The sequence below is a fragment of the Takifugu rubripes genome, chromosome 10 (genome assembly GCF_901000725.2).
Source record: "Takifugu rubripes chromosome 10, fTakRub1.2, whole genome shotgun sequence".
Classification (NCBI taxonomy): domain Eukaryota; kingdom Metazoa; phylum Chordata; class Actinopteri; order Tetraodontiformes; family Tetraodontidae; genus Takifugu; species Takifugu rubripes.
This window is the reverse complement of record NC_042294.1, coordinates 3257854-3284966: the sequence shown is the minus strand read 5'-3', so window position 1 is coordinate 3284966 and position 27113 is coordinate 3257854. Positions and strand designations below refer to the sequence as shown.

The following is a 27113-nucleotide window of genomic DNA, read 5'->3' as shown; positions in this document are numbered from 1 at the left end:
ATTAATAGGACTGAAATATACACCCAATGATGAATTTGATGTGCGCGTACTGTGGTTAAGGATACAAAATACTTAAAATAAAGTAAAATCGTGATTCCTGATCACAGAACAGAGTGATTTTAAAGGCTTTAAAGATGTGAACGCAACCTTATTTTAAGTAGACAGGAGGTGAGAGAAAGAGAGAAAGAGGATGTGGGAGTGGGCGGTCTTTGTGGTGTGATGTTGCGATTGGCCCAGTGTCGTTCCTTAGCCAGCACCGCTCTCTCTCTCTCTCTCTCTCTCTCTCTCTCTCTCTCTCTCTCTCTCTCTCTCTCTCTCTCTCTCTCCGTGATCAGTGGGTGAGAGAGGGGAGACGATACACCGCGGTGAACCCGGCGTGCGCCTCCGGTAAATGACGCCCACGGTTAATACCCTTGCATATCGCATCACATGCATGCCTTTTGCACTGCATGTCACTGGCTGGAAGTGCGACCCTCTGTCCTCACCATCCTATTTTTTGTCTCTTCAGTCATCCTTTCGTCGGCTTTCATCTCGGTACCGGTCCTGGATCCCAGCGCAGCCTCGGTCCTGGAGACGCCAGAGTCCGCAGCAGATTTGCTTGATTTCCAGCCTATGAATGACGGGTGGAAGGTTTGACTTCGACGACGGCGGCACTTACTGTGGGGGGTGGGAGGATGGGAAAGCCCACGGACACGGTATCTGCACCGGACCCAAGGGCCAGGGCGAGTACGCCGGCTCCTGGTCGCATGGATTCGAGATAGTGGGGGTGTATACCTGGCCCAGTGGGAATACCTACAAAGGCTACTGGTCTCAGGGGAAACGACATGGGCTCGGCGTGGAGAATAAAGGCAAGTGGATCTATCGCGGGGAGTGGAGTCACGGATTCAAGGGTCGGTACGGGGTTCGGCAAAGCCATAACACACCTGCTAGATACGATGGCACCTGGAGCAACGGGCTGCAGGATGGTTATGGGATCGAAACCTATGTTGACGGCGGTAAGAAACCAGTCAGGTGTTGCTGTCTCTCTCTCTCTCGCTGTGTGGGTGTGTGGGTGTGTGTGTGTGTGTGTGTGTGTTTAACAGCTGGTGACGTGTAGCTGGCGTGCAAGGAGCCTCAGATTAAAACTACTGGAGGCTAATGGAAAGACATCATTATTCTCAATCTGATATTCGAGATGGAGCAGCGATTACGCACTGCGCACAAGCGGTCAAGTGCGATACCACTAAAAAATCCGACTGATCACCGGTAATGTAAAAAAACTGGATGGAGTCTAAATCACTGCTTCCCCTCCCTGTCCCGTCTCTTTTGTTACCACATGCTTCTCGTATGACAGTGCGAGGAGAGAGAGACCGTTTAGAAATCACAACATAGAAAGAGTCCCTTTGGATGATCACTTTTTCGACAGTTGTTTTCACGTTTCAAAGTTCAGTGCAACAATGAAGTGTGCAAAAAAATTCAGTATAGGCTGATAAAACAGGCACTAAAGTACCAACAATGGTCTTGGTTAACTAATCTGCTAATTATTATTCTATGAATCCAGGCCCAAACTTGTATTAACTTCTTCCTAGTACTATTGACAACAATATAATATATAAATTAGGAATCATCATTCACTGGGATGCATAGCTGGGACCAGTATTAGGATAAAACCTTCCAATGATTGCCCATGTTCTAAGATGTTTTGTGACTTTGGCCTCTGGTGCAGAATAAACTCATCATATATGGCTGTTGCACAGGGACAGGATTGGGAAACCAGCTGATCCAAGAGGATCTGCAGAACATCTGGTCATCTGACCTTCCCCCCAGCATCCTGATAACTTCATCTGCAGGATCACCAATTTGAATAGCAGTGCAGAGCCAGCCTGTTAATCTCGGGCTGTTTATCCACCGAAATTCCTGCCTGGGAACATCTCTCATTTCTCTGTTTGAATATGACCAGTTGGGCTCTTATTGCCTAATTTATTTGTTTTGTGCCTTATTCTAGCCTTGTGATTAATGACCGGATAGTTTTACAGAGATGCTACAGTAGGATGGCACATGCTCACTGGTCTCAGAAGCATCAAATGGGATTAATGAAGTATTCCTCTCATTATGTGTCTCATTCCCTGCCATCAGAGACAAACAGATGGCGGCGAATGCGCCTACTGTCAGTGGGGGAGTCAATAGCAGCCTGAAAATAGGCTCCTAGCTCAGTGATTCACAATGATCCCCAGTGATCCTCAGCATCAGTGCCTTAATCAAATCTGCGTTTGAGTGATCCAGTCCCTCGTCTGTAAGGAAAGGAGACGAAAGTGGAATCAGTGGCGTTAAAGAGGACAGATCGTAAGTGTACAGGAGAAACCATTCACTGACTGCACCAAAATAACACCGCAACTAAAGCTGTGAGGAGCACATTCAATTACCTCTGGAGATTTGTTTTTTTCAGACTGCAGACATTTTCTAGGCTTCTTTGCACTCCACATCACACTTCAAATGATTTAGTGTGGATAAAAGGCAGGGACTTCTGCTTGCCGCCTGTGCAGAAAGCAGACACCAGCAGTGCTCTTTTTTAAAATTTGCCTTGTACGAACGCCAGTCTGTTCTGAGATCCAATGTGTAATAGAGATGATGTGCAGAGAGGTACACTTAATTAAATTTGCCTGAAACGGAATAATCAGGATTGAACGGAAAAGAAAGGATCTGTCATGCATAATCCACAAATCAGAGATTTCCAAGTACCGGTAGTAGTATTTATGGTTGTATTCGGGCCCTGCCTCAGCTCTCACTGACCTGTCTACCTGTTCCTCAGGTACTTATCAAGGCCAGTGGATGGGCGGGATGCGGCATGGGTACGGCGTCCGTCAGAGCGTCCCCTATGGCATGGCCACCGTTATCCGCTCTCCACTTCGCACGTCTTTGGCCTCCCTGCGGTCTGAGCAGAGCAACGGCACCGTGCTCCAGGATCTCTCCTCCCCTGCCGAGACGCCCACCGGCAGCCGAGGCGGTTTTGTCCTCAACTTCCACTCCGACACCGAGGTTGTCACTGGCAAGAAGAAAGGCCTCTTCCGCCGGGGCTCCCTCTTCGGCAGCCTCCGGCAGCTGCGCAAGACCGACTCAAGGACATCCATCTCCAGCAAGCGCAGCTCAGCACGCAGCGATGCCACCATGAGTCGTATCAGCTCCAGCGATGCCAACTCCACAATCTCCATTGGCGATGGCGAGCTGCCGGACGAGGACCTTCCTCTCGAAGACCATGTGGACGCCACCACGACTGAGACCTACATGGGGGAGTGGAAGAACGACAAGCGAAATGGATTTGGCGTTTCAGAGCGATCCAATGGGATGAAATACGAGGGGGAATGGCTGAATAACAAGCGTCACGGTTACGGGTGCACAGTTTTCCCAGATGGCACCAAGGAAGAGGGGAAGTACAAAAATAACGTGCTTGTGCGAGGAATTAGGAAGCAGTTGATTCCTCTTAAAAACCCCAAAACCAAAGAGAAGGTGGACCGGGCAGTGGAGGGGGCACAGAGGGTGGCTGCCATTGCCAGGAGCAAAGTGGAGATAGCAGCTTCCAGGTAGCGTGTTTATGTGTGTTCCTTCATGCTGCCGTGCTTGTGCATGTGTTGTGTGTAAACACACCGGTCAGACCTGAGGAGTCAATGTCTACTGGGTCCAATGACCTTTATACACCGTGAACCGCTGAGGATCGTGAACTGCCAGCACCGATCTTCCCTGCAAAAGGTTCTGTTTCTATTCTTTGACCATATCTTTAATTCCCAGGGTGGGTGAATGTCTCAATTGAGTAATATAGTCATCCTTGTGTCTGTTCCAAGTGCATCTCTTGCACCCAAAAATGATAATCCCTGCCAAATATTTCTGATGTGGCATCTGCTCTAACAGGTGGATGAGGTGTGACCTTTTCCTTCAAAGCCCCCCTCCCGCTCAAACACAACATCACTCTGATAGCCTCTTGCTTACATTGCATCAGGGAGTTATTAGAATGAAAATGGCGATGGTGTGTACAAGCAGTGAAAATGTCTCAGAGAAATCTCAGTTGCTTTGCTTTAGCTACATGCTAACAGTTACCTAGGCACAACTGGTGGAAGACTGCAGTAAAAGGAGATTTAAAGTAGCCAATGTCATGAAAATGCAGAATCACATAGCTCTGTTTATGGACAAACATGCTTCTTTTGGCACGTATCACTCGCCCATGTGCTCATTAGCACAGAATCACCCTGTGATTCTCCCTCTTTTCCTCCTCCATGGGTGGGGCTCACAGAGGAGAGTTTCTACCATTAATCCATTTCTTCCAACTTTTCCCATGGATCGCAACTCAGCACAAAATGTCAATCCAGCATGGTGGCAGGCTGCTAGCATATCTAGAATACTAAAAGCGAGGCTTACAGGGATCAAATCTAAATGTGAATGGTGTCATTTGGCCTTGGCATTAGCGTTCCACTGTATGTTTACTTCATTGTGACAACTTAACAGATTTTTTTTTCGCCATACTCTCTGTGATGTGCACACTGAAGAGAATGAGTAAGATTTGACTCATAAAATAACCTATCTATTATGCCGACTCTACAAAGCAAACAGTTCAGTTATGATATTCAGACTTGTTATTCAAACACAGTTACTCCACTCCAGCGAGCTAAGAGAGAAAATGCTTTATACTGAAGAGCACAAGGATATAAGATATAGATTACATAAGGTGGATTTAATGCCTGGTGTTATTGCTCTTCCACAGTAAGCATTTGGCATGTTACACTTCCATCTGTGCCTGTCAGAGGCATCAGAGCTGTGAAAAGAAGTCTCTGGGGGAAAGTAAGAAATAAAAGAATTAAGAGTAGGAGACATGACCTAATGCATGCAGGCATAAAAGCATTACAAGCCGATGCAAAGTATTTATGGCTGCTGCAATGACTGATCAAATTACAGCCTGGTTTATGTCGGCATATGGTGTGCTGCTGAAAATCCTGTACCAGCCTCTGCTGTTGGTGAATGGCACCGTTTGCTTATAATTGTATTTATGTTCCAAACAGCTAAAATTGCAGGCTGCCACGGCTGTGAGTAAGCATGTTATGTAACTCTCATTATACAGTACATGCAAAAGATGTGCCTGTATTGATCCAGCTCTGCTCACGTGACGGCCTGTGTTTGAAGCTGGATCATGAGGGGAGGGAGGGAGCCAGTGGATGAGGGAGAGAGGGCGACGGGTTGAGGATAAAAATGTAAAAAAACAAAACTGAAGTGAAAGGGCCAGGAGATGACTGCCAGAGAAGAGGGATGATGATATTCTGCTGAGCAAGAGGTTCATGAGGAGGCTCATGTGGAAGACATGTTTTAAAACCAGGAGAGCAAACTGGGATGGAACTGTTGAATGACTGCTGCCCACCATCCAATCAATAAAGAACTAGTGTGATGAGCTCTGTGCTTGTAACATCCTGTCCCTGCTATTTGGTCACTCTTATCTTTGAAAGAGTGACTTCTGGCTTGTTGTCGTGTCTGTGTGTAAGCCCAGATAAGGACCCATGTAACAACTAATCCCCCCTCGATAAAGCCTTTTTTGTTCCTGTCTTTACACCATTCGGCCATCCGGTGCTTCAGTACGGGCACTGACGGTCTGGACTTTCACTGTCTAAAGCAGAAGGTTCTGAATGCGTGAAGCTCAGATATCCTGGATAAAATGGCCAAAAACAGGTGAGACGGATGTATGTTCCTTTTACAGATGCTTCACAGTTTGCAGCATCTGGTTCACGAAGGTTCACCACCACCTTGTAAGCAGCTCCTCCTGATATAGCAAAGACATTTATAGAAATAGGATAAATTGTTTCAATGATGTGATGCAAGTAGATATAGTTGTTGTTTAGAGGAAGTTTGCCAACTGTGTGCACATGAGAGTTGAACTGTCTTGTCCTTGTGATTCATATTTACTGTAAAATTACATTGTACATGTATGCTCATCAGGGTCAGCACACTCACTCAATCTGATCTCTCTAAACTTAGGAACACCTCAAACATGTACGCACAAGACAAATGTGTAGCCAGGGTCCCTGTGCCGCCAGTGCTGACTAAATAAGGCAAGGCATCAGTTGGCTTATCACCACCAGCCAGGAATATATACCCGACCCAACACTGATATAGCTGCCTGCCGTCTCACCCTCACTATCATCTCTCCTGAATGTCTAGGTGTGTGTCTGTGTGTGCGCATGTGTTCCCCTCCCTGGGAACAGGTTGAAGGGAACAGGGTAAATTTGAACAGAGCGGCAGGTTTGGCAACCATAGGGATTTGTTCATCACCTTGCAGCGGACTGCGTCGCGTCACGTCGCGTCGTTACCTTGATGCATCGCTGTTTGTCATGAATAAAGTAGTAACACGCGCCTTTCAGGAGTGCGACAGGTTTGTGCCTCGTTGATGTGTCAGAATTTACAGTAGCAAGAAGTCATAAAAACTACAGGAAGTGTGTACGGTAGGCCAGTCACACAGTCCCTCCAGAAATGCAATGGCATCACGCAAAATATAGTCCTGACAAAATTAAATGCACACAAGGTGAAGGGGCCACGTGCCAATGCGGTTAGCATCAGTGTGTCACTATAAATAATGACACTGATGCAATGGCACATGCACCAGGTATGCGTTTCAAACCCTCTTGATGAGTTCATCATCTTCTCTGGGTTCTGGTTCCCAGAAACCATGATGTCCGTATCCCCCAACAGTTTTGGTAAACCTACTGAGTTTGCATTTATAGTCACATTATTACAACAAACATGGGGACTTTATTATAGTCATTAGCTTCAAATAAGCCATATATACTATAAGTATAGAAATTAACTTAGATATGCAGTTTTGATGCCACAGTAGAACAAAGGAATGATTCTTAAAAGAGTTAAAGACAGATGCCTCGTGTAAATGTCTGCAGAGAGCTGGCCTGTGTAGAAAGTGCTGGTGATAGGATCGGGTTGCACCGACTGTGCGGCTGCTGCTCATAATCTCTGTGAGAATGACACTTACCGTCGCCCTGCTGGTCCTCGGGAAAAGACTGGGATGAGTCAGACTGAAGGGCAGGTGGGCAGAAGCAGAGACAAAGTCTGTAGCAAGGAGGTTAATTCAGAGGTGCATATTTATGGGTATAAGTTGAAAAATGCTCACATAGTGACTCGTCCTTCTTCAGACTTTATTATATCCATCTTCTTGTGTATGCTACATTAGGTGTGATGGGATTTTAGACACAAATTAACAAACCTCGGCCTCTCTGGGCTCACTCAGTGTGTGTCCGCGTGCATGAGAAGATATTATGTAAAGATCCCAGATGTCATTCTGCAGTACTGACCGTTCATGAGCTGTTTATGTGTTTTTTATACAGTCTGCCAAGACTCTAACATGCGCCAGATCAGTGGCTGTAAACTCTTCTAATGAAATTAATCCAGCCACTCAAATACTAATCATAATAGTGAGTCTGTGAGTGTGCTAAAACTGCTTTATTGATCTTAACAGTTAGCCACAACTGCTCTAAACTGCTAAAATTGCACAACAAAAGATAAAAAGAATAGATTTTTTGCCTCATGCATATTAGGAATGAACCAATAAGTAATTAAAGCTTCTGTATTTACTCGATCGCTGTGAGTGCAGATTTTTCTGGCTGTTGTGTGCAGGCATGCTAATGCTAATCTGCCTGTCCTCTATGATTGGCAAGCGATGCTGCTTTCCCTCCAGATGTTCTCGGATTGGATTATAGAATTATCACTTTGCTCTCCGGGTCCCAGTATTGCTTTTCCACACAGAAATCCTTTGTGAGGCGTTCATCCAGACACACATGTACTCACATGCAGAGATGGCGGCGCATTCTTGAGATGCATGTTTTTAATGATTTGTAAGTATATTTCAGAATGTAATTCATCCATTACTGCTGCTTTAGCATAATAATTGTTGATGATGTAGAAATTGATCTATATATTATTTGTAACTTTGATTTTATATAGACACATCTTTGGATTAATCCATGATATAGCCCAAAATGATTAAATCTCCACATATTGCATCACAAATTTACAGCTGGTGCAAACTCTTCAACTCTTCAACACTTCAAAGAGCATTTCACTGACGAGAAAGTTGATGGCCAAGCGTATGCGCGTGTGTATGTGTGCGTGTACATTTGTGTGTGGTGATTGGAGGGCAGAGAGAGATTTTGATTTTTCAAAACTCAATTTGTCATTTCAAAAAAACATGATCCAAAACAAACAGAAAACAGACATTCAGTTGAGGAGGAATCCAAAGACCAGCTCCTCCTCCACCAGACAGAGTTCATCATGTAGGCACCATGTGCTCTTAAACCCCTCAATATTGTTCGTTGCTCAGCAAAACTTAGTCGGCGCTCTCAAGCCGAGACTGAACCTTGACCATCAGTTTTTTGAGGCGATACGTCTCCTGGTGGGTGAAAGAGGGCTGGCTGAAGTCCCCACTCTTCATATACAGCTTGATGGACTCCTGAAAGAGCCAGAGGTCTGGAAAGTAGTTCTCCACCTGTACAGACCTCATCCCCTTCGTGGTCCTGAGGAAAGACCTAACCTTTGCCAAAGAATACACATGATATACCTCCACCTGTATGTCATCATTATAACCAGAAGCCTCCTGTATGTCCCATGAACTGTCCCTCTCCTGTGTGTCCAACAAAGAGCTTTGTGTGTCCATTGGGGTGTTGTGCATGTCCTGTGAGCTGTGTGTGTCCTGTGGGATATGTGTGTGAGGTGAGCTGTGTGTGTCCTGTGGGCTGTGTGTGTCTTGTGGGCTGTGTGTGTCGTCTAAACTGTGCGTGTCCTGTGAGCTGTGTGTGTCCTGTGCACTATGTGTGTGAGGTTCTGCTTTGGACAGTTTCTTCACTTTATCATTTTTGACTTTTGTGTCTGTAGTCTTCCTTTTGATGGACACATTGTGGCTGTTCTCCTCTACTCCAACATCCTCCATGTCCAGGACGGTCTCAGTCATTCTTGTGGTCGTCTGCTCTACCAGTTCTCTGGTGAGACTCAGTCTGCAGGTCCAGGTGGTCCCCCAGCAGCTCTGCCGGCTCCTCCACCTCCACGGTTGTGCCTGCGTCGCTCCGCGCGTTTTGCGCGGACTCGCTGTCCCCGTCGTGCGCGCGATACGCGGCACCGACGGGCGGGTCAGCCTGCCGACGAGTCTCTGCGCCATTCGGGCGCAACCGGATCACATGGCCCTCCTCCCCACACCCAAAACATTTCAGGGGATCAGTGGTGACAAAAACGGTGTAATAAAAGTCGTCCACCCTGAAGCGAAGAGCCATGTTGAGCCCTTCCTTATTGTTATTAAGGACCATCGACACCTGTCGTCTGAAGGACACAGCATGGCTCAGCAGCGGGGACTTGGACCCGAGAGGAATTAACCGCATCGGGGACACCACGCGTCCGTGTCGGCTGAGCTCCCGCAACAACATGCCGTTCTTAAGGAACGGAGGGACGTTTGATACAATTACCTTTTTAGCCGGGTTTGACGGGGGAAACACCGGCGTATGTTCATCATTAACGACCACCCCAGCCACCACCAGCTGATCGACCTTATCAGTGCTGTGTGGCAGGACGAGGAACGACTCGGACAGAGCAGATGGTTTAGACGTCTTTATTCTGCAACCAGCAGACCAACTCTGAATGGCGCGTTGAACAATGCATCCAATCAAGGGATAACCACGCCCATCACCCCATGCATCACCTGGGTGTGAGATACACCCAAATGTGTCCGCCACACAGCCCCCCCGAACACCCAGAAGGGAGAAGAACAGCAGAAAGAGGGAAAGGAAAAATAACAATTTTACATTTCAGTCCCTGACAGGGGGTTTAATCAGCCTGCCATAACGGCTGCGGCGCCCCTCTTCCGGGAACGCAGATGAGTCGCAGGCAGGAGAAACAAAGTCCACAGCAGGCTGTAAATTAGAACAAAGATCATCAGACGGGACATTCTGGATCTTGGGAGGACGGCCCCGACGGGGGACCTGAGCCGGCAACACATCCTGCCCAACCAGCAAATGCGCCGGCTTCAGCCTATCCAACGTGACCCGCTCCGACCGACCACCCATATCGAGCACGAAACTCTTCGCCCCCGTCTCGAGCACCCGGAATGGGCCGTCGTACGGAGGGCGAAGGGGTGACCGGTGGGCGTCATGTCGTACAAAAACAAAACGAGCTGTTGCTAAGTCCGTCGGTACAAACGACCGCGGGAAACAGTGGAGCACAGGGGATGGAACCAGAGCAGGCCCAGCTGAAAAGTAACTTCTGGCAGGAAAGTTACAAGGAGGCGCACTCTCTGGCAGAAATTCCCCTGGAACACGAAGCGGTTGTCCCAAGACCAATTCCGCAGGCGAAGCATCCAAATCCTCTTTAGGAGCTGAATGCAAACCAAGCATCACCCAAGGTAAACGATCCACCCAGCTGTCATCCGAAAGCGCGGCACGCAATGCTGCCTTGAGTGAACGGTGAAAGCGTTCACAAAGGATGAGGATGGTACGCAGTGGTACGGTGAACCTGTGTGCCCAAGGACCTAGCCATAGATGACCACAGTTCCGAGACAAACTGAGGTCCCCTGTCAGAAGTAATGTCGGAAGGGGAGCCAAAACGTGCGACCCAAGCCGAAAGAAATGCTCTAGCGACGTCTGCCGATGTCGTGGAGGAAAGAGGGACCACCTCCGGCCACCTGGTGGTGCGATCCACCATAGTGAGCAGATGAGTGTACCCGTGGGATGGCGGTAAGGGTCCCACCAGGTCCACATGCACGTGGTCAAACCGTCTGGCTGGAATCGCGAATGGTTCAAGGGGTGCCTTGGTGTGCTGGTGAACCTTAGCACGCTGACATGCCACACAGGCTGCTGCCCATTCTCTGACCTCCTTGCGAAGGCCAGGCCAGACAAACTTGGCACTCACCAGTTTCACCGATGCGCGGACCCCCGGGTGTGAGAGGGAATGGACCATATCAAAGACCCTGCGGCGCCAGGCCACCGGGACCACAGGTCGGGGACGACCGGTGGAAACGTCACAAAGGAGGGTAGGACCGCCATCCTGTACTACAGCTTTCTCCAGCTTCAAGCCTGTACCGGTGGACTCAAGAGCCCCTATCTCCGGGTCCCCCGACTGGTCAGCCGCCATGGCAGAGAAATCCAGCCCTAAATGCACAGGACAAATCAACACCCGCGACAGACAATCGGCCACCGGGTTAGCTTTTCCAGCCACGTGCCGAACGTCAGTCGTGAACTCCGACACTGCCGCCAGATGACGCTGCTGACGCGCAGACCAAGGCTCCGACACCTTTGACATAGCGAATGTCAGAGGTTTGTGGTCGACATAAGCCGTGAAAGACCGGCCCTCGAGCAGAAAACGAAAATGACGCGTAGCCAGGTACAATGCAAGTAACTCCCGGTCAAAAACGCTGTACTTCCGCTCATTGTCCCGTAGCTTGCGACTGAAAAATGCAAGGGGCTGCCATGCACCACCCACACTCTGTTCGACCACTGCCCCGACGGCCACATCTGAGGCGTCAGTCGTCAAAGCGATGTCCGCCCGAGGTGCCGGATGGGCCAACAGTGTGGCGTTGGCTAAGGCAGACTTGGCCCCCACAAACGCCTGGACCCGCTCAGCAGTCCAGTCGACCTGATCAGTAGCCCTCTTCATCCGTAGGGCCTCATACAGTGGCTGCAGGAGGTGGGCTGCCCTGGGGAGGAAACGGTTATAAAAATTCACCATCCCCAAGAATTCCTGCAGAGCCTTAACGGAGACCGGACGAGGAAATTCCGCCACCACTTGCACCTTAGATGGCAATGGAACTGCACCATCAGAAGAAATGCGGTGGCCCAAGAAATCAATCACTGGCAGACCAAACTGGCATTTCGCTGGGTTTACGATCAGGCCATGATCTGCCAGTCGCTGAAAAACCTGCCCAAGGTGGGTCAGGTGCTCATCTGCCGAAGGACTTGCTACCAATATGTCGTCCAAGTAGACGAACACAAAAGGTGAGGTCACGCAATACCGAGTCCATTAGCCGCTGAAAGGTCTGTGCTGCCCCCTTCAGGCCAAAGGGCATGCGCAGGAACTCGAAAAGCCCAAACGGGGTAATCACGGCAGTCTTGGGCACATCCTCGGCACGCACCGGAACCTGATGATAGCCCCGCACCAAGTCTACCTTGGAGAAAATGGTAGTGCCTGCCAAGCGAACGGAAAAATCCTGAATGTGCGGAATGGGGTAACGGTCATGGGCTGTGATGTTGTTAAGACGACGAAAATCGCCACAGGGCCGCCAAGTGCCATCCGCCTTGGGCACCATATGGAGCGGAGAGGCCCATGGGCTGTTAGAGCGCCGCACAATCCCTAAACGCTCCATTGTGGCGAATTCCTCCCTAGCCGTCGCCAACTTCACAGCATCGAGTCGCCGAGCGCGTGCAAAAACGGGCGGACCCGCGGTGGGAATGAAGTGCTCCACCCCGTGCTTTGTGACGGCCGTGGAAAACGCAGGCGTAGTAAGCGACGGAAAATCACCCAGCAACCGCTGAAAAACATTGCCCGCCGCAGCAAAACTGGCATGTGCCAGCGGCCCAGGTCCCCCCGTCAGACATGGAAAGGTGGCAAAAGACACAGCATCGATTAGACGTCGGTTAGCAACATCCACTAGCAGACCATGAGAACACAGAAAATCTACGCCTATGATGGGAACAGTAATGGAGGCTAACACAAAGTCCCATGTGAACCTGCGTCCAGAAAAACAAACCGTCACCGACCTGGTACCAAATGTCCCAATAGAGGAACCATTAGAAGCAGTTGGGGGCCTGCGCCCGAGGATGACAGGTCTGCGCTGCCTGGAGGGAGGAGGCTCTTCTGGGAACCAGAATCCACCAGGAACCGCCGGCCTGACAGGGAGTCTTTGACGAACAGCAGCTCCTCCTGTTCACCAGCGCCCACAGCTGCTACTGAGCGCCGGCCCTGGCGTTTCCCTGCGTCTCGAACGCACATGGAGGAACGCAGCGCCGGGCCTTGTGGCCAAAACGCTGGTGGAAGAAACACAGGTCACTCTTCCTCCTCCGGGAGGAAACTCCAGCAACCATCGCCTGGTCTGTGTCCTCTGGTACCAGCAGCCGGGAATCCGCCAACACGCACGGAGGTCCTCCTCGCAGTCAGCAGCACACGATCCGCTTCCTCAGCCAAACCACGGAAATCACCAGCCGCCAAACTCGGGGAGTTCGCCAAGGCCGCCCGGACCGGATGTGGAAGTTGGCGCAGGAAAATGTGCGGGAAAAGGAACCCGCCTTCGTCTGAGCCCAGCAATGACAGCATGCTGTCCATAAGGTCCACCGCCGAACCATCGCCCAAACCCGGCAGGGAAAGCAGTTTGTCCGCCCTTTCCGCGGCGGACTGGCTGTACCTCCGGAGCAGGAGCTCTTTGATCGCTGCGTACTTTCCGCGCGGTGGCGGATCCCGCAGCAGCTGCATGACGCGGCGAGTGGATTGCTGGTCCAGAGCCGCGACCACCAAATAATATTTGGAGTCGTCCTCGGTGACTCCTCGCAGGTGGAAAAGCGCTTCGACATGCTGGAACCACGGGGCCCGGTCGCTCTGCCAGAAGTCGGGCAGCTTCACGGACGCGATGACGCTGGCTGGTTGCGCGTGTCGGGGCGACATTGCCGAAGAGGAGATACCATCGTCTGCTGCCTCAAACATGTTCAAAACGGGGTCACCAATGTGGCAGGACGAGGAACGACTCGGACAGAGCAGATGGTTTAGACGTCTTTATTCTGCAACCAGCAGACCAACTCTGAATGGCGCGTTGAACAATGCATCCAATCAAGGGATAACCACGCCCATCACCCCATGCATCACCTGGGTGTGAGATACACCCAAATGTGTCCGCCACAGCTGCCCACAAAAACCATCACTGTTCATCCTGGAAGCGGACTTCACGCTTCCGTGACCCACAATGTCCCCTACAGCCAGGGCGCACTCCTCCACGGACACACCGGCGGCGGAGAGAGTTTAACGCCGTGGTGAGTTTCTCAAACTCGGAGACTCCCGACGCCGCTGCCATTACCGGCATGGCGACCGTGGCCACCAAACAATTCCACCAAAGACAGTGAATAAACGAACAAAATTACAGTAAAGTGTTCCCCAATGTGATTAACACCACCCAGTGTGACAATACAAGTCAGAAATCCGAAAATGTTTGGAAAAAACAGTTATTTTTCACATTCACTCCCGCAGCCAACACACTCACCACGCTCACGCTCAGAGAGAGAGAGACAGAGAGCACAGACGTAATTAAAACTATTCCATAAGCTTGAGTGGTTGCCAGGCGATGTGACCTTTATGCACGCAGGTTGAAACTAGACACAATGGAGAGAGAGAGAGAGTCTATGCCATTTGATCTGCCCCTCCTTGTTGTTCACAGTTGTTATGTACCTTACAATATATCAAAAACCCACTTTTTTTTTTTACTAAGTCATTGTCAGTGTGTGTGGATGTGTGTAGGTTATGATAGTGTGCACATGTGTGTATGAAACTGTGTAATAGCCTTAAGTCCGAAGGCCCACCTCTTCACTATATGTTGGAATTTGGCCTTAAAATTAGTTTGTTCATATTTTGATACACTTACAGGGCAAATTTCTCAATGTAAAGCTCACATTTGTCTGTTAGCACACCGGGTTCACCATCACCACCATGCTATCACCAATTTGTTGTGTTTTTTAATGGACTTTAATATTAAAGTGATGTGGTATTTGTCGAGGCTTGTGCCAGGCATCATGTTTCTGGTAAATGTCTGGTGATGATTAGACACTTAAGAGGACACACCTCAACGTGCATCAACCCTCTCATTCCCACAAAGCCTCATTATGGTGCTCCTTGCTGATGGTCCACTTCCACAATCAGACATCCACAAAGGCCTGGTCGTGTGTCTAGTATGTTGTTGGTACATGTGTTAAGATTCTCTCTGCAGAGGCAATACAGTTGAAGGAGATTAAGTTGCTTCAGTTAACTCCCTCTGTTAGCCAGCGGGAAAATTGTATTAGCTTAAATCTTTCAGTATGAACAGGCAAACACAACCGTAAAAGCCATGGGTGCTATTAAGAGGTTGTGACAATCCATCAGAGATGATACATATCAGCCAGATACATACTGTTTTTCCATTGCATACAGCATCACCCCCATCCCCCTTTCCTGTCACTAGCTTTATCAGCTGTGGCCATGTTTCACCCGTGGTGTTGACATGTGGCACAGTGTGGCACTGAGGTCTGAATCCTTGTGATTGGCCTTCACCAAAACCAATGGGATGATCTCAGTGAAGGATTCCGTGTTTCTCCTTCAGCAGTAATGTATCAACCCTTCATTTTTGTCCTGTACAACCAGAAGGGTTTTAATAATCCAGTTTATGTTAAACATATCATCGAAACCAGTCCTGATGCAGACAGCGGAAGAAGAGATTAGTAACCCACGGCCACCGGAGATTGTTCTTCATTTTTAAATGAAAGCTGACTCTATTTATTCTTCTTCTCTGAAAATTTTTTTTGGGAACCGAACCCTCTTTGTTGAAATTTTGTTAGTGAGGTTTCTGGACATGAGCTCTAAATAATGGAAAGCTAAATTCAGTTTTTACTTTGTTAAAGTATTTTGACCCCGATCTAATTCATCATCCTCGTCTTGTGATTTGATGATTGATTTGATTTTTTTGTCTGTCTACTGAATTTGGAGACAGGAGATGATTAGCTTAGCTATCATCATTAGCATAGCTTCCAAGACTGGAAGAGGGAGCTGCAAGTTGGTCACTCGACCTCCTACAAAAGCCTTATTTGCTGCAGCCATAATAGCCCCCGGTAATGTCAGTTCAGACCTTGGCCCAGGAATAATTTCAGAATAATTTTGCTTGCTTTTACCCTGTTGCTAATGGTGTTAGTCATGCTTGAGTAATCTTGAATGGACACTGTCCATGAACTGAATAGCGATGCTGCATGAAATCAAGAGCTATTGGACAAGGCAAGCTAATTTTTTGCACTTATTTGCCACTCCTTTAGGCCAGGAGACTGCTTGAACAAGAAACAGAAGAGTAATAGTATAGATAAATGTATAATATCATCAATAAGTTAATGGAATACTAAGTCTCAGTTTATCAAAGTTTTTCTTGGGATCCTGGGTGATTGAGACAGGTCTGCTGATGTTTTCTACAAAGTCGACATCTTCTCTGTCGTTACATTCTGTAGGAGTCAGCATTCTTCTTTCCAAGCCTTCACTGAAATGAGGTGTTGGGTCAGCTTAATGTGAAGATGAATGATAAGGAAAAGAGAACGAGTAGGAAGAGAGAGCTGAGGCGGCAGGGAACTGTGTCAGCATATGTGACGGACACCTCTCAAATAGCCCATAGCCTGGACACACACACACACACCACGAATACTTAATACATCGATACAGTATTCTGCAGGGGGTCGAGGAGCTGAGTGACCAACATTAAAGTAGGATGCACTGTAACACACAAGATCCGGGGTCTGAAATTTAACCCCACAGTAAAATTAGAGGGCTTAAAATGCACTCCTCAGCAGTTCAAAATACCCTGAAGTCTTAAGAGGGGCAACTTGTCTCCTCCACGATGGCGATAACTGTCACTTGAGGGCGTTATGTTAACAGATCTTCTTTCACATGCCCCTTTTTCTTGATGAAATTTCTTTATATTTGGCTAATGCATTCAGTATTAAACGAATCTTGCCCGACTTATGGCAGCATTTTATATAAATAAATTGCTTGAATGCATTTTACCTTTCCAGAAGTGCTTCATTTATTCATCAATGCAATATCAAGCATGCTCTTATGAAGGCAAGGACACGTATCAGTAAATTTGGCAAAACATGCAATTATATCTTAGCAAGATTGCACTTTATAGCTATAGCAAGATTGTATGTTGGCCGCACACAGGCGGGCAAGTTTTCTCCAAATTGTCCAAAAAAACGGGCATCAGGCACATTTGTTCCAACTTGCAGCAACAGCATGTGGAAATTTACAGTATGCAATTACAAGACAACAATTGTAGTTTCTGTCTGCGTCCTTTTTTCCTCCCAGCAAGCTCATCCTTTATCTCAGACTCGCAGACAGGAGAGCACTGCCCAGAACACTGACTCAGCACATTTCCTTCAGAGAGGTTGTGACAGTAATGAATCGGCCGCGATGGTCTTCGTCATCAATAATTGTTCTCTTTTCCAAATGTTTGTGTGTTGATGTTGTGTGATATATGCTTTAACTCCCTGGGTAAACTTCGACCGACAGGTTATGCTAACATTATTAGGGCCAAAATCAAAGAAGATTGTTACAAATATGTGTCTTTTTAAAATATAGTTACTCATATAAATTATTAATTTAAAGATTATTCCGGTGCTAAATATACAGTAAGAGTCAGTTAGCTGGTAAACTCTGTCAAGTAGTTAGTGACTAATGAGCCAAATAATTTTACCAGGAGCTCAAAGTGGAGTGAAGATCAGAATATTGGAAGGAAACCAATAAACCCTTGTGCCTCTGCTCTCTGCGTGCCCATGTTTTCCCACCTCTCGCTTTGCTCCCTCACCCTGCCGCGCAATCACACTACCACCGTTCCCTGCCTGTCACCTCCCGCCACCAGACATCCTATCTGCGAATGGTCTGCATTGCTTCCTGTGCCCACCCCAAACTTTGTTCCAGCGTTACCTAAACAGGGCTGTTAAGGTCCTTGGGCCAACGCCTTGTAGACTTTTGCGACACATTTGTGTCTAGGTTTGCTCAGTCGCACATTTCACACATCTCAGAAATAGACGGCCCGTGTCCTTGTGCTAGCATGTAAAAGGATGTGACAGGATGTAAATAAGAAGCTTCTGTCTCTGTTTATGACATCAACATTAAAACTATTCTACATATTGTCTGTGTAGATTCTCAATCATCCAGGTCATTGTATCCGAGAGAAGAAACCCAGTCCAGTTGACAGAGAAAACTACCTTGGATATTCTACATATTCAATTAAAAATCAAATAATCTTGTGTTTGTCATGTCTTAAATTAGAATTTATATCAGCAGCCAATCAGAGGTTTTCTAGAAAGATGCCTCTAAACTCAACTGGCTAAATGTGTCTTCTGTCCATTGATGATGTAGGAGACTTATTTCTGGAGAGGAAATGGCCAGACTCCACGCACTTGTCAATATCTCACTGTCATAAGCCGTCAAAAACTGGCAGCCCAAGACAGAGACGCTGTTTCAAATAGAGACATCTGCCCACTGGGGGTCATAACTTTCAGGAAGGCATGTGGAGGGCTGCAGCCTCCAAAGGATGGATGACAAAACAGCCAAGGGGAAAAAAGGCAAGAGCATTGAGTGAAAAAGACAACAGATAAAGAAAGAGTGGAGAGACAGATTGGTGAGAGAGGTTAAACAGGGCAAGCAGCATAGCTGTCAGTGATCCTTGGACAAGCCCAGCTGGGCACACTGACTTTTATTGTGTACGTTTCTCCCAGTTTGGACCTTAATGTACTGGCTGATACTCATTTTTTGCTGGTTTGTAGCCAGGTTTTAGGATATCAGCGGGAAAACATCCTGAATAGCTCTCCTTTCTCTCCAGTATGTTTTGGCGGAGTTTTTAAGGGATTTACTATGGAGGTCACCCCCCTGCAGCCATTTACCAGTGGTACACACTCGTAATACGTGTGTGTGTGTGTATGTGTGTGTGTGTGTGTGTGTGTGTGTGTGTGTGTGTGTGTGTGTGTGTGTGTGTGTGTGTGTGTGTGTGTGTGTGGAGCACCGCCCCAGTGTAGCAGCAGCTCTCCAGTCTGGATTAGGGTTTTACTTGGTTGTGGCTGTGCTCCATTTGGAAAATCGGGATTTGGATTTGAGATATAAGCACAAGGAGGAGGTGTTATGTCATTCCCATGAGAAATGGTTGTAGTGATACAGCCCAAAGGGTCAGAGAGGGAGTGAGAAGGAGGGGGAGAAAAAGATCATGGCGGTCACAGACATGAAAAAACATGTTATCTCTGTTTCTCCTTCTAATTGTGGTGGATCTTTCTCAATTTGTTCTTCTGATGTGTGACTTATTACATATCTGTCCTCTGTTATTTATCCAGGACAGCCCATGCCAGAACTAAAAGTGAAGCTGCAGAGCAGGCTGCAATTTCTGCCATCCATGAAGCTGAAATCGCCAGGGCGGTTGCCAGGGAGCTTTCCCCTAATTTCTACCAACCTGGTAAGATTTTGAAAACAGTAGCACCTAAATGAGCACATTAGACAGCTCTACAGCTTTGTTTGTGATTGACAATGTGGAATGTACCCGAGAAAGACTTTTTCTCAGCCCCTTTTTCTCTTGCCCTCGGAGACAAAACTTAGTTGAGGGTCAGGTCTTTTCAGATTTCCCAGACTTTTTGAGGGGTGGGGCTGTGTTTTGTTTTTTTGTTTTGTTTTTTTGCTGGAATAGACTTGCAGCAAACATCTTTACTTAAATTGTATAAGCTTGACTTCTTTTGTGTTTTGATCATCTAAAAAATGGAGTGTGAGAAGAGAAGCTGCAATATGAATCGTCATATCAAAACGAGCCTTTTGAAGAATAACCGACAAGCTGAAATGAAACTGTGAGGAAAAAAAGTTATTTTACGACTCCCTCCTTCAGCACCAACACTTTTTAAGAACTTTGAGGTGCAGTAGAAGCACAACCCACACAGATTACCGTTACATTCCTGGAAATAAAAGTTCCTGGAATGCAGGATTACCAGGATGTTTGGCTTAAGCCCGAATTGCTAACAGTGCAACAGGTGACCCCTTGAGAGTAAAAAAAAAAGAGGTCACATAACATTTAAACCTTTTTTAAGGAGATATCACGATGCCCTTTTCAAGAATTTTCTCTTGGGTATCCAGCAAAAGGTTGGGTTTGTATGAACAAGCATGTTTGTACAGTGCTAAAATGGTTTACACAGGCTGCGTCAGTAATGAGGTTGTTTTGGGTCCGAAAAAGGGTAGGGTTTGGTTTTACTAGACTGTAATGGAAGACTAGCAGCACTGAGGATAGTTTCTAATGCCACAATGGAGGACTGTGTTTGTGCTTAAACAGAGCAGAGCCGACAAGAAGTCGGGCGCTGTCGCCTGGAAAAACCCTCGTCTTTGCTCCCAAAGGCTTGTTGCAACGGTTCCGAAATACCTGTTAAAATTTGCAGTAATCTTTAACAATACTTTTTTTCTTTTTTTTAAGCAAAGGGTAAAAAAAACATTCTGTTCTTTTGCCGTTTGCAGTTTTTTTTTTTTTTCCAGAAATATCCCACTGGTGGGTCAAGAGTACAAGAGGTGGTCAAGGGAAACTTCCACCCACCAATTTCAAGCAGTTCTCATCTTTCTTCTGCCTGGAGGTTTAATAGACACACTACCATGTTCTGCACCAGCTCAGAGTACGGGGTGTCAACTCAACTCTGTTTAGTTTATTTACAAGGTAACTTGAGTTTTACAGACCAACTGTGAATAAATAGTGAAGCTCAGAGATCCTTTTTTGTTGAGATGCCTGGGCTGCACATACATAGGTTCAGAGGTGAAGCATGAAGGAAGACAAGAATAAAGAATTGGATTTATTATCAAACTTTCTAAAAATAATAATGCTATGTAATGCATTTAAGTTGACTCTTGTTTATAGTGCATCTATACATGCCTCTTCTCTTGTGAGGACTATATTTAAGGCTATGAGCAAGCTGATCTTGGGGCATCGCCAGAAGCCACCGCAAAATAGTGGGTGACAAATACATTTACAATGGGATCCATTCAAGCATGTCCCTCACACAAAGCCAGTGAAATGACCACCAAGAGACATTCTGCGGCTTGTGTTGTGGAAAACAACTCAAGCTCTTGCTTGGGTCTGCGAATGTGTGCCGTCAGTGTCCTTGCCTTATAAGTCAGATCATGAATGAAAAAGAGGCTGATATCATGATAATGTGCGACAATGGGTGACATCTGAGTCACTGTGTGAAAAAGTGTTCGGTTGCATTAGTCGGTCTCTCATCACAGCAAAAAACCCAGGTGGGAACCAGCAAATAAGTCCTCTACCATAACAACCAGGGAACTAAACCCTTTGTTGTTTCTAATTGGCATTTCAGCCTCATAGCAGATTATCACCCTGATTGTGATAGTGTACTTCAAAGGGGAAGAGAGCATCACAGGGAACAGGACCCTGATCTTTATGATTGGTTCACTTAAAGCACCCTGAAGGAGGGGTACATGGGCAAGATGGGCGTGGCGTGCGTTGTGACATCAATTGCGCTATATTTGGCATCCAGTACAGTCTGATGGAGACATAGCTGAAATCTTTATGTGCTGAGAGGCGCTTGCCTCTATGTTCACCCCTCTCAAGGGCTAAAATGGAGCAGCTGTCGCTTCCTTCATATGAGGTTGGAAGGGGAAGGACCCCAGAAGTGAACCCAGTCCATCCCAGTCTGACCCAGTCAAGGTAAACCAGGGCTAGGTGGAACCATAAAAGCCTGAACCTGTCAGGTCTGAAAACACAAGCAGGTGGTGCTGTGTATTCACAGCAGCAGGTGTCGGGGAGTTTCCTGACACTTGTTTCGAGTCATTAAACTTTTTATGACAGTCAAGGTTGCAACATATAAAATGTCTGAACAGAGTGCTGATCTGAGCCTTTACCAAACAAGAGCAACAACCTTTGGAGTGTTGGAGATGCTTTGTAAACTTTCACTGTTCACTTTCAATGTAAAAACATATCATTTCAAAAGCTTTGCATCAAAAAGGAAAAACACGTCTCAGCCTTTTGCATGGAACATGAGGCTATCTTGTGTTTTTTTGCATTTTCCCAACTATATCAAAACAATGAAAGATAATAATCACACTTGACCGGACACCACAAACAAGAGGTTATAGTTTATTTGCATCACATTGTGTGTGTGTGTGTGTGTGTGTGTGTGCGTGCGTGTGTGTGTGTGTGTGTAATCTGGTCAAACAATGACAGCTCCCTCTGCCCATCTGCCAGCGTGAGTAGGAGGAAAAAAGAAAATGCAACAAATTGAGTCATGAACAGTAAATATAACAGAACATGCTGATATGACAACCCACAGAACAGACAGGAAAAAAATCAACAGTACAATGGGAACAATTGGGAACAGCATCAAATAAAAAAAAGTGCAGGTTCATATATCCTAAAAGGGAGTGAGAAGGCTAGAAGACAAAACCACACAGGTGTATTTAGTGATTGCTTTATTTGACATTTTTATTTTTCTTAATCCCAGTTTTAATGGCTGTCTCTGGAGGATTGCGGACTCAGCCTGGTTGATCAGTGCCGGGATGAAACAAACACCATGGTCGTTGGGTAATTGAGTCTAAGTACATTTTCCAGCTGACCTATCAGGATTCCTCGGTGGAGTGTGTCTGATAGATCACCTCTCTCTTTCATTGGCACAAGATCAACAAATGTCGAAGTATTAAACTAAACAACGCCATCAGTGGTGACATGCTACACAGTTAAATATCCATCTTCTGGCGTCTCGACTTTCCCTTTTCCTGCGTTCAGCATTTTTAGGGATTCACTCGACTTCGGTTGTGGACATGCATGAGCTCGGTGGCCAGTTCATTGCTCCAAACCATTCAGAAAATGCCTGGAAGCCCTGACAGGAATCTGTCCCCAAACACAGTTGAATGGCCCTGGCTTGTCCCAGAGCCCTAACTCTTATTGAGTTATGGTGTGAAATGAAGCTCGGCTGATATTAATACCTGCATATGTTCAAATGTTCCCTCATCTCTTTGTAGTGCATCTTAATGGTTTAAGACAGATTTTGAAACAAATTGAGAAAGCTATGTTGCTGAAAAATACATTTAGGCTTATGAGTACTTTGGAGATGCTTCATATTGGACGCACTTTATTCACTTCAGATTTTGAAGGTTGCACAACTGTCCCTCCAGGCAAATCTAAATCAATCTAGATTTTTTTTTTTTCAGCCAAAACAATGTTTATTTTCTTTTGACATGTACCCTGGGATTTTTTTTGGGACTTACTGTATAAAAAGTAATTTAATGTGTTCTTTATCTCTCCCTGTTGCAGGCCCAGACTATGTGAAACAACATTCAAAGGAACCTGTGGAAATTAAAGAGGTCCCTGTAGAAAAGAAGGAGTCCCCAAGAGATTCTCCCCACTTTTACCGTAAAGGCACCACGCCGCCCCACTCGCCCATGACCAGCCCCGTAGTCACGCCTCCCCCATCCCCTCGCTCCAGCAAAAAGAAAGGTCAGACTGCCCATAGCAATGCCAGTCGTAAAACCAGTAAAGAAGAAAAACCTCTCTGTAAGACAGGCAAAGAGGAGAAGATCAGTCATAAGAACAGCAAAGATGAGCAGCCAAGCAAAAAGCAGAGTAAAGAGGAAAAATTGTCTGTCATTGATGTCTTTAAAAGTCCTCAAGTTCACGTCAAGGCTCCAGCTAAACCTGCTAAACTTCAACAGTCTACAGCAGCATCACTTCCACCTTCGCACCTTCCTATGCTTCCAGTTAATGGCGAGCTTCACAGCGAGTACCATAGCTACTACATCAAAGCCCCAACAAAGGTTCCACCACCCCCTGACCCTGAGGAGGATGTAGAAGAAGAGCCTAATGCCCAGGCCCTGGCACGTATGCCCCCACAGCCTCTTAAACCTCTTGGTACACCCATCACAAAACCATCTGTACCTGAGAGCAAGAGCGACCAGAAACTCAGGAAGCAGGATTCCCTAAAGCCAAAGAGCCTTGCAGACACAAAGAAAGCCAGCATGGAAATTGTAGAAAACAGTGAAGAAAGGGTAAGTAGCTGGCCCAGGTCCCCTTTGTTCACAGATTATCTTCCAAAAATACAAGGTTTTCTATGTCAACTGGACTGGGTTTCTTCTCTTGAAGACATTTCGCCTTCTATCCAGAAGGCTTCTTCAGTTCTGAAATCGCTGGGGAGAGAGCTTGAAAATATATAGCCCAAGCTTTCTCCCCAGCAATTTCAGAACTGAAGAAGCCTTCTGGATAGAAGTCGAAACGTCTTCAAGAGAAGAAACCCAGTCCAGTTGACATAGAAAACTACCTTGGATACAATGACCTGGATGATTGAGAATCTACACAGACATCTTCCAAAAATGTTTCTATGGAGTGTTTGCAGTGCTACATAACCTACATAACATACATAACCTTTTCTACAGGGTCCCAATTCCATTCTTGTTGCTATGGTGATGCTGCTGAATATTGGCCTTGCAATTATATTTGTCCATTTTCTGACATGATGACGATGTCTCTCAGGTAAGTTCGCTTGTAATTTAGAATATCAATATTTACAACTAAATCAATTAGAGAATATAGTCCATGACATCATGCCTAAGGCCATGATGTCCAAAAATACATATTTATGCAGGCCATATCTCGTGTGACAGCTTTTTGAACCACACTAACATATGTCTTATGTTGCAGTGAAACCCTGGTACAGTGTCATTACCGGCCTTGAGAAATGAAAACGGTGCAGTGAGACATGGGGGAAGGCCCTGAGTGTTTAGGAATCAACTTGACACAGAGGAAAAGCCCGACCAACAAACGAGCCGTCAGGGGTCCTTTGTGAGAGCCAGCCCCAAGAATTAGCGCTCCTTTGGTTTCTGGATATTAAAAAAAAAAAAAAAAAAAGCTGAGGTGAAATTTATGTGTCTAGTGAGATTTTTTAAAAATGTGATTAACAAATTAAAAATGCAAATAATCATAAAAAGTGTCTGGAGCAAAAAAAGAAGCAGCCTACGTGCGCGCTGATCCCTGGTCTCTGTAGCCCACTCCCTCTGGTCTGGCAGAGATGGCGTTGGGCTGACGGACTTTGCTGGAACAGGAAGAGTGTGGAGATGCACTTTTAGATGAAGGGAGCAAACAGCTGCCTTTCTATTTTGCCAACTGACGTTTTAAGAGGGAGATGTGAGCCCGTTGTGGGAGGGGAAGGGGCAATGGGGAGGGCACTTAAGCCCACTTTGGGTGCATGGAATGTCATCGTTGCCGTTGTTGATCTTGTTTTCTTGCAGGGGTTCACACCGATCCAGGAAACGGAAAAATGGGGACGGCCATTGCCAGCAGCGTGTGCTTGTGCGGTCACTAGCCAGTCTTACTCTGTTCACCCAGTCATCCCAACAGCTTTCTCAAGCCCTGCCCAGCATTACCCTCTGCTTTGAAATGCTTCCCCCATGCATGGTACCATTTTGTTACTGTTATTTGTTTTACTGTACTTTGTTTGGTCCAACGTTGTTCTCTGAGTGTTGACAACCTTCTTTATGTTCCCTTTTTACTTGATATTTTACTCGCATCTAATAAATCCTTTTGCGTTATTATTAATAGTGCAATATGTTTTAATATTTTTAAAATATAAACTATAGAAAATATATATTGCCAAAAAGGGAGTGGCTGTACCGTCACATAACTGCTTGAGATCCCTTTATACCTATTTTTGACAAAAAAAAGGGGGGGTTGAGAGAGTGTCGATGAACAGCTTTGCAGAGGCAAGAGTTCACACTTTAAATGTAGCGCTGTGTGAGTAAAAAACAATGTCTTATGTTATTTATTAACTCAGACTTCTTTCTTTGTGCACACCTGCCTAGACTATTTTGCATGTGTCCCTCCATTCTAGTCCTCGCTTTTGTTGCTTGAGTTCACACGGCTGCTTCTTTAGGCCCAGCAGTCCTTGTGTGATCCTGAGACAGGATCAAGACCATGTCGTGGACGGTGGAAGGTCAGTTAATTCAGGTTGACGCCATGGGGAATGTGGCACCAGGTAGAAGGGAAGATGCCTTTAAAATGTCTTTAACAGTACTACTGTTTACCTCAGAGTAAAAAGATGAGGAAGGAGGGGGAAGGAAAGATGCCATCCTTGTCTTAACTTTGTCACGATAGTTTTCTGTCATCATCACCCTAAACTTGCTTTTAAGATGCCTCATCCTGGTTTCTGTTGCAGATACAGCATAGGTTTCTTTGAACTATAAACAACAACAACAAAAAAGAAATATGGTTATTTATATGGTTGGCATTTACTGTCAGTGCTACAATTTTATTTATTTATTTTACTACTGATGTGTTAGTGGACATTGGTCATCATCAAATAAAAGGGCTTGAACATCACAAGGTTTTCTTTTCTATATTTCAGGTTTGAAATTTAGCTTGACTGTACTCTAACAAGCAGCTTCTATATTTGGTGAATGCTTATTAATGCCAGTGAAATGTCCATATAGCAAATGTAAACTACAAGAATATGTTCAAGATCTGTTGTAGACACACAGACCAAGAAATTTAGCTATTCTCAACCATTTTTATAATCTCAATGTGATGCATTCAATAACTATTGTCCCCCTTTCTTTGCTTTACCCTCTTTTCCTTGTTTGAAGCGTCCTCGCCATGCAATGGCAAAGACCAGAGTATCAGAAGGGTTAACAGAGCAGACTGTGTGGGATATTTTTTGAAATGCAACATTGCATGTTAAAGTCATTTATATAGATTATTATATACTATTTGTAAGGATTTTTACAAAGCACAACCCAGAATCTGTTATGAGTTGGTATTTTTCTAACAATTTGCACACCTGTATTTTGACAAGGAATTGTTTGTAAGCGGTAATGTGCATACATGGAAATGTTCTACAGCGGAAGATAAAAACATTTATTTATAATTGGATGAACTGTATTTATCACTCGGGGATGTGATAGACGTATGACGTTTGAGTATTTAAGGATTATCGAGGAGACTTTTGATATCTTGAGGTTGATGTTGCCCCACTGATTTGTGCAAAGTCTATGGAGATGAAATTATCTGTATAACAATAAAGGTGTTCTGCCTTGTTAAACTGTCTTCTGCGTTGTGTGACTCTTTCCATTGAGAACTGAACCTGGGTTTTTTCTTTGGGTATAAGCGGCCGAAATGAGCCTCCTCTGTAGGGTGGCTGGGCTCTCCCTTAGAGATAGGGTGAGAAGCTCTGCCATCCGGGAGGAGCTCGGAGTAGAGCCACTGCTCCTCCGCGTTGAGAGGAGCCAGGTGAGGTGGCTTGGGCATCTAGTTAGGATGCCACCTGGACGCCTCCCTGGTGAAGTGTTCAGGGCATGTCCCTCCGGTAGGAGGCCCCCGGGAAGACCCAGGACACGTT

At 46.2% G+C, this 27113-nt stretch overlaps 1 protein-coding gene across 4 annotated transcripts; it reads left to right on the top strand.

Moving 5' to 3' along the window:
• The first annotated feature begins 327 nt into the window (after positions 1 to 327).
• LOC101065857 (junctophilin-1) lies at positions 328 to 26819 on the top strand. Of its 4 annotated transcripts, XR_003889811.1 has the most exons (10): positions 328 to 387; positions 509 to 995; positions 2789 to 3557; positions 8890 to 8996; positions 19089 to 19207; positions 20263 to 20437; positions 23045 to 23775; positions 24160 to 24256; positions 24425 to 24637; positions 25012 to 26819. XR_003889811.1 is itself a non-coding variant. In XM_029842818.1 (9 exons), exons 2-8 carry the CDS (start codon positions 617 to 619, stop codon positions 24238 to 24240), a joined length of 2214 nt encoding a protein of 737 aa, XP_029698678.1. In that variant the 5' UTR covers positions 328 to 387; positions 509 to 616; the 3' UTR covers positions 24241 to 24256; positions 24425 to 26819. The 4 variants fall into 4 exon arrangements, 3 of the variants coding, with proteins under 3 accessions (XP_029698678.1, XP_029698677.1, XP_003977398.1); XM_029842818.1 differs by having other exon boundaries at positions 509 to 848; positions 24425 to 26819; XM_029842817.1 differs by having other exon boundaries at positions 24425 to 26819.
• The last annotated feature ends 294 nt before the right edge of the window (positions 26820 to 27113 follow it).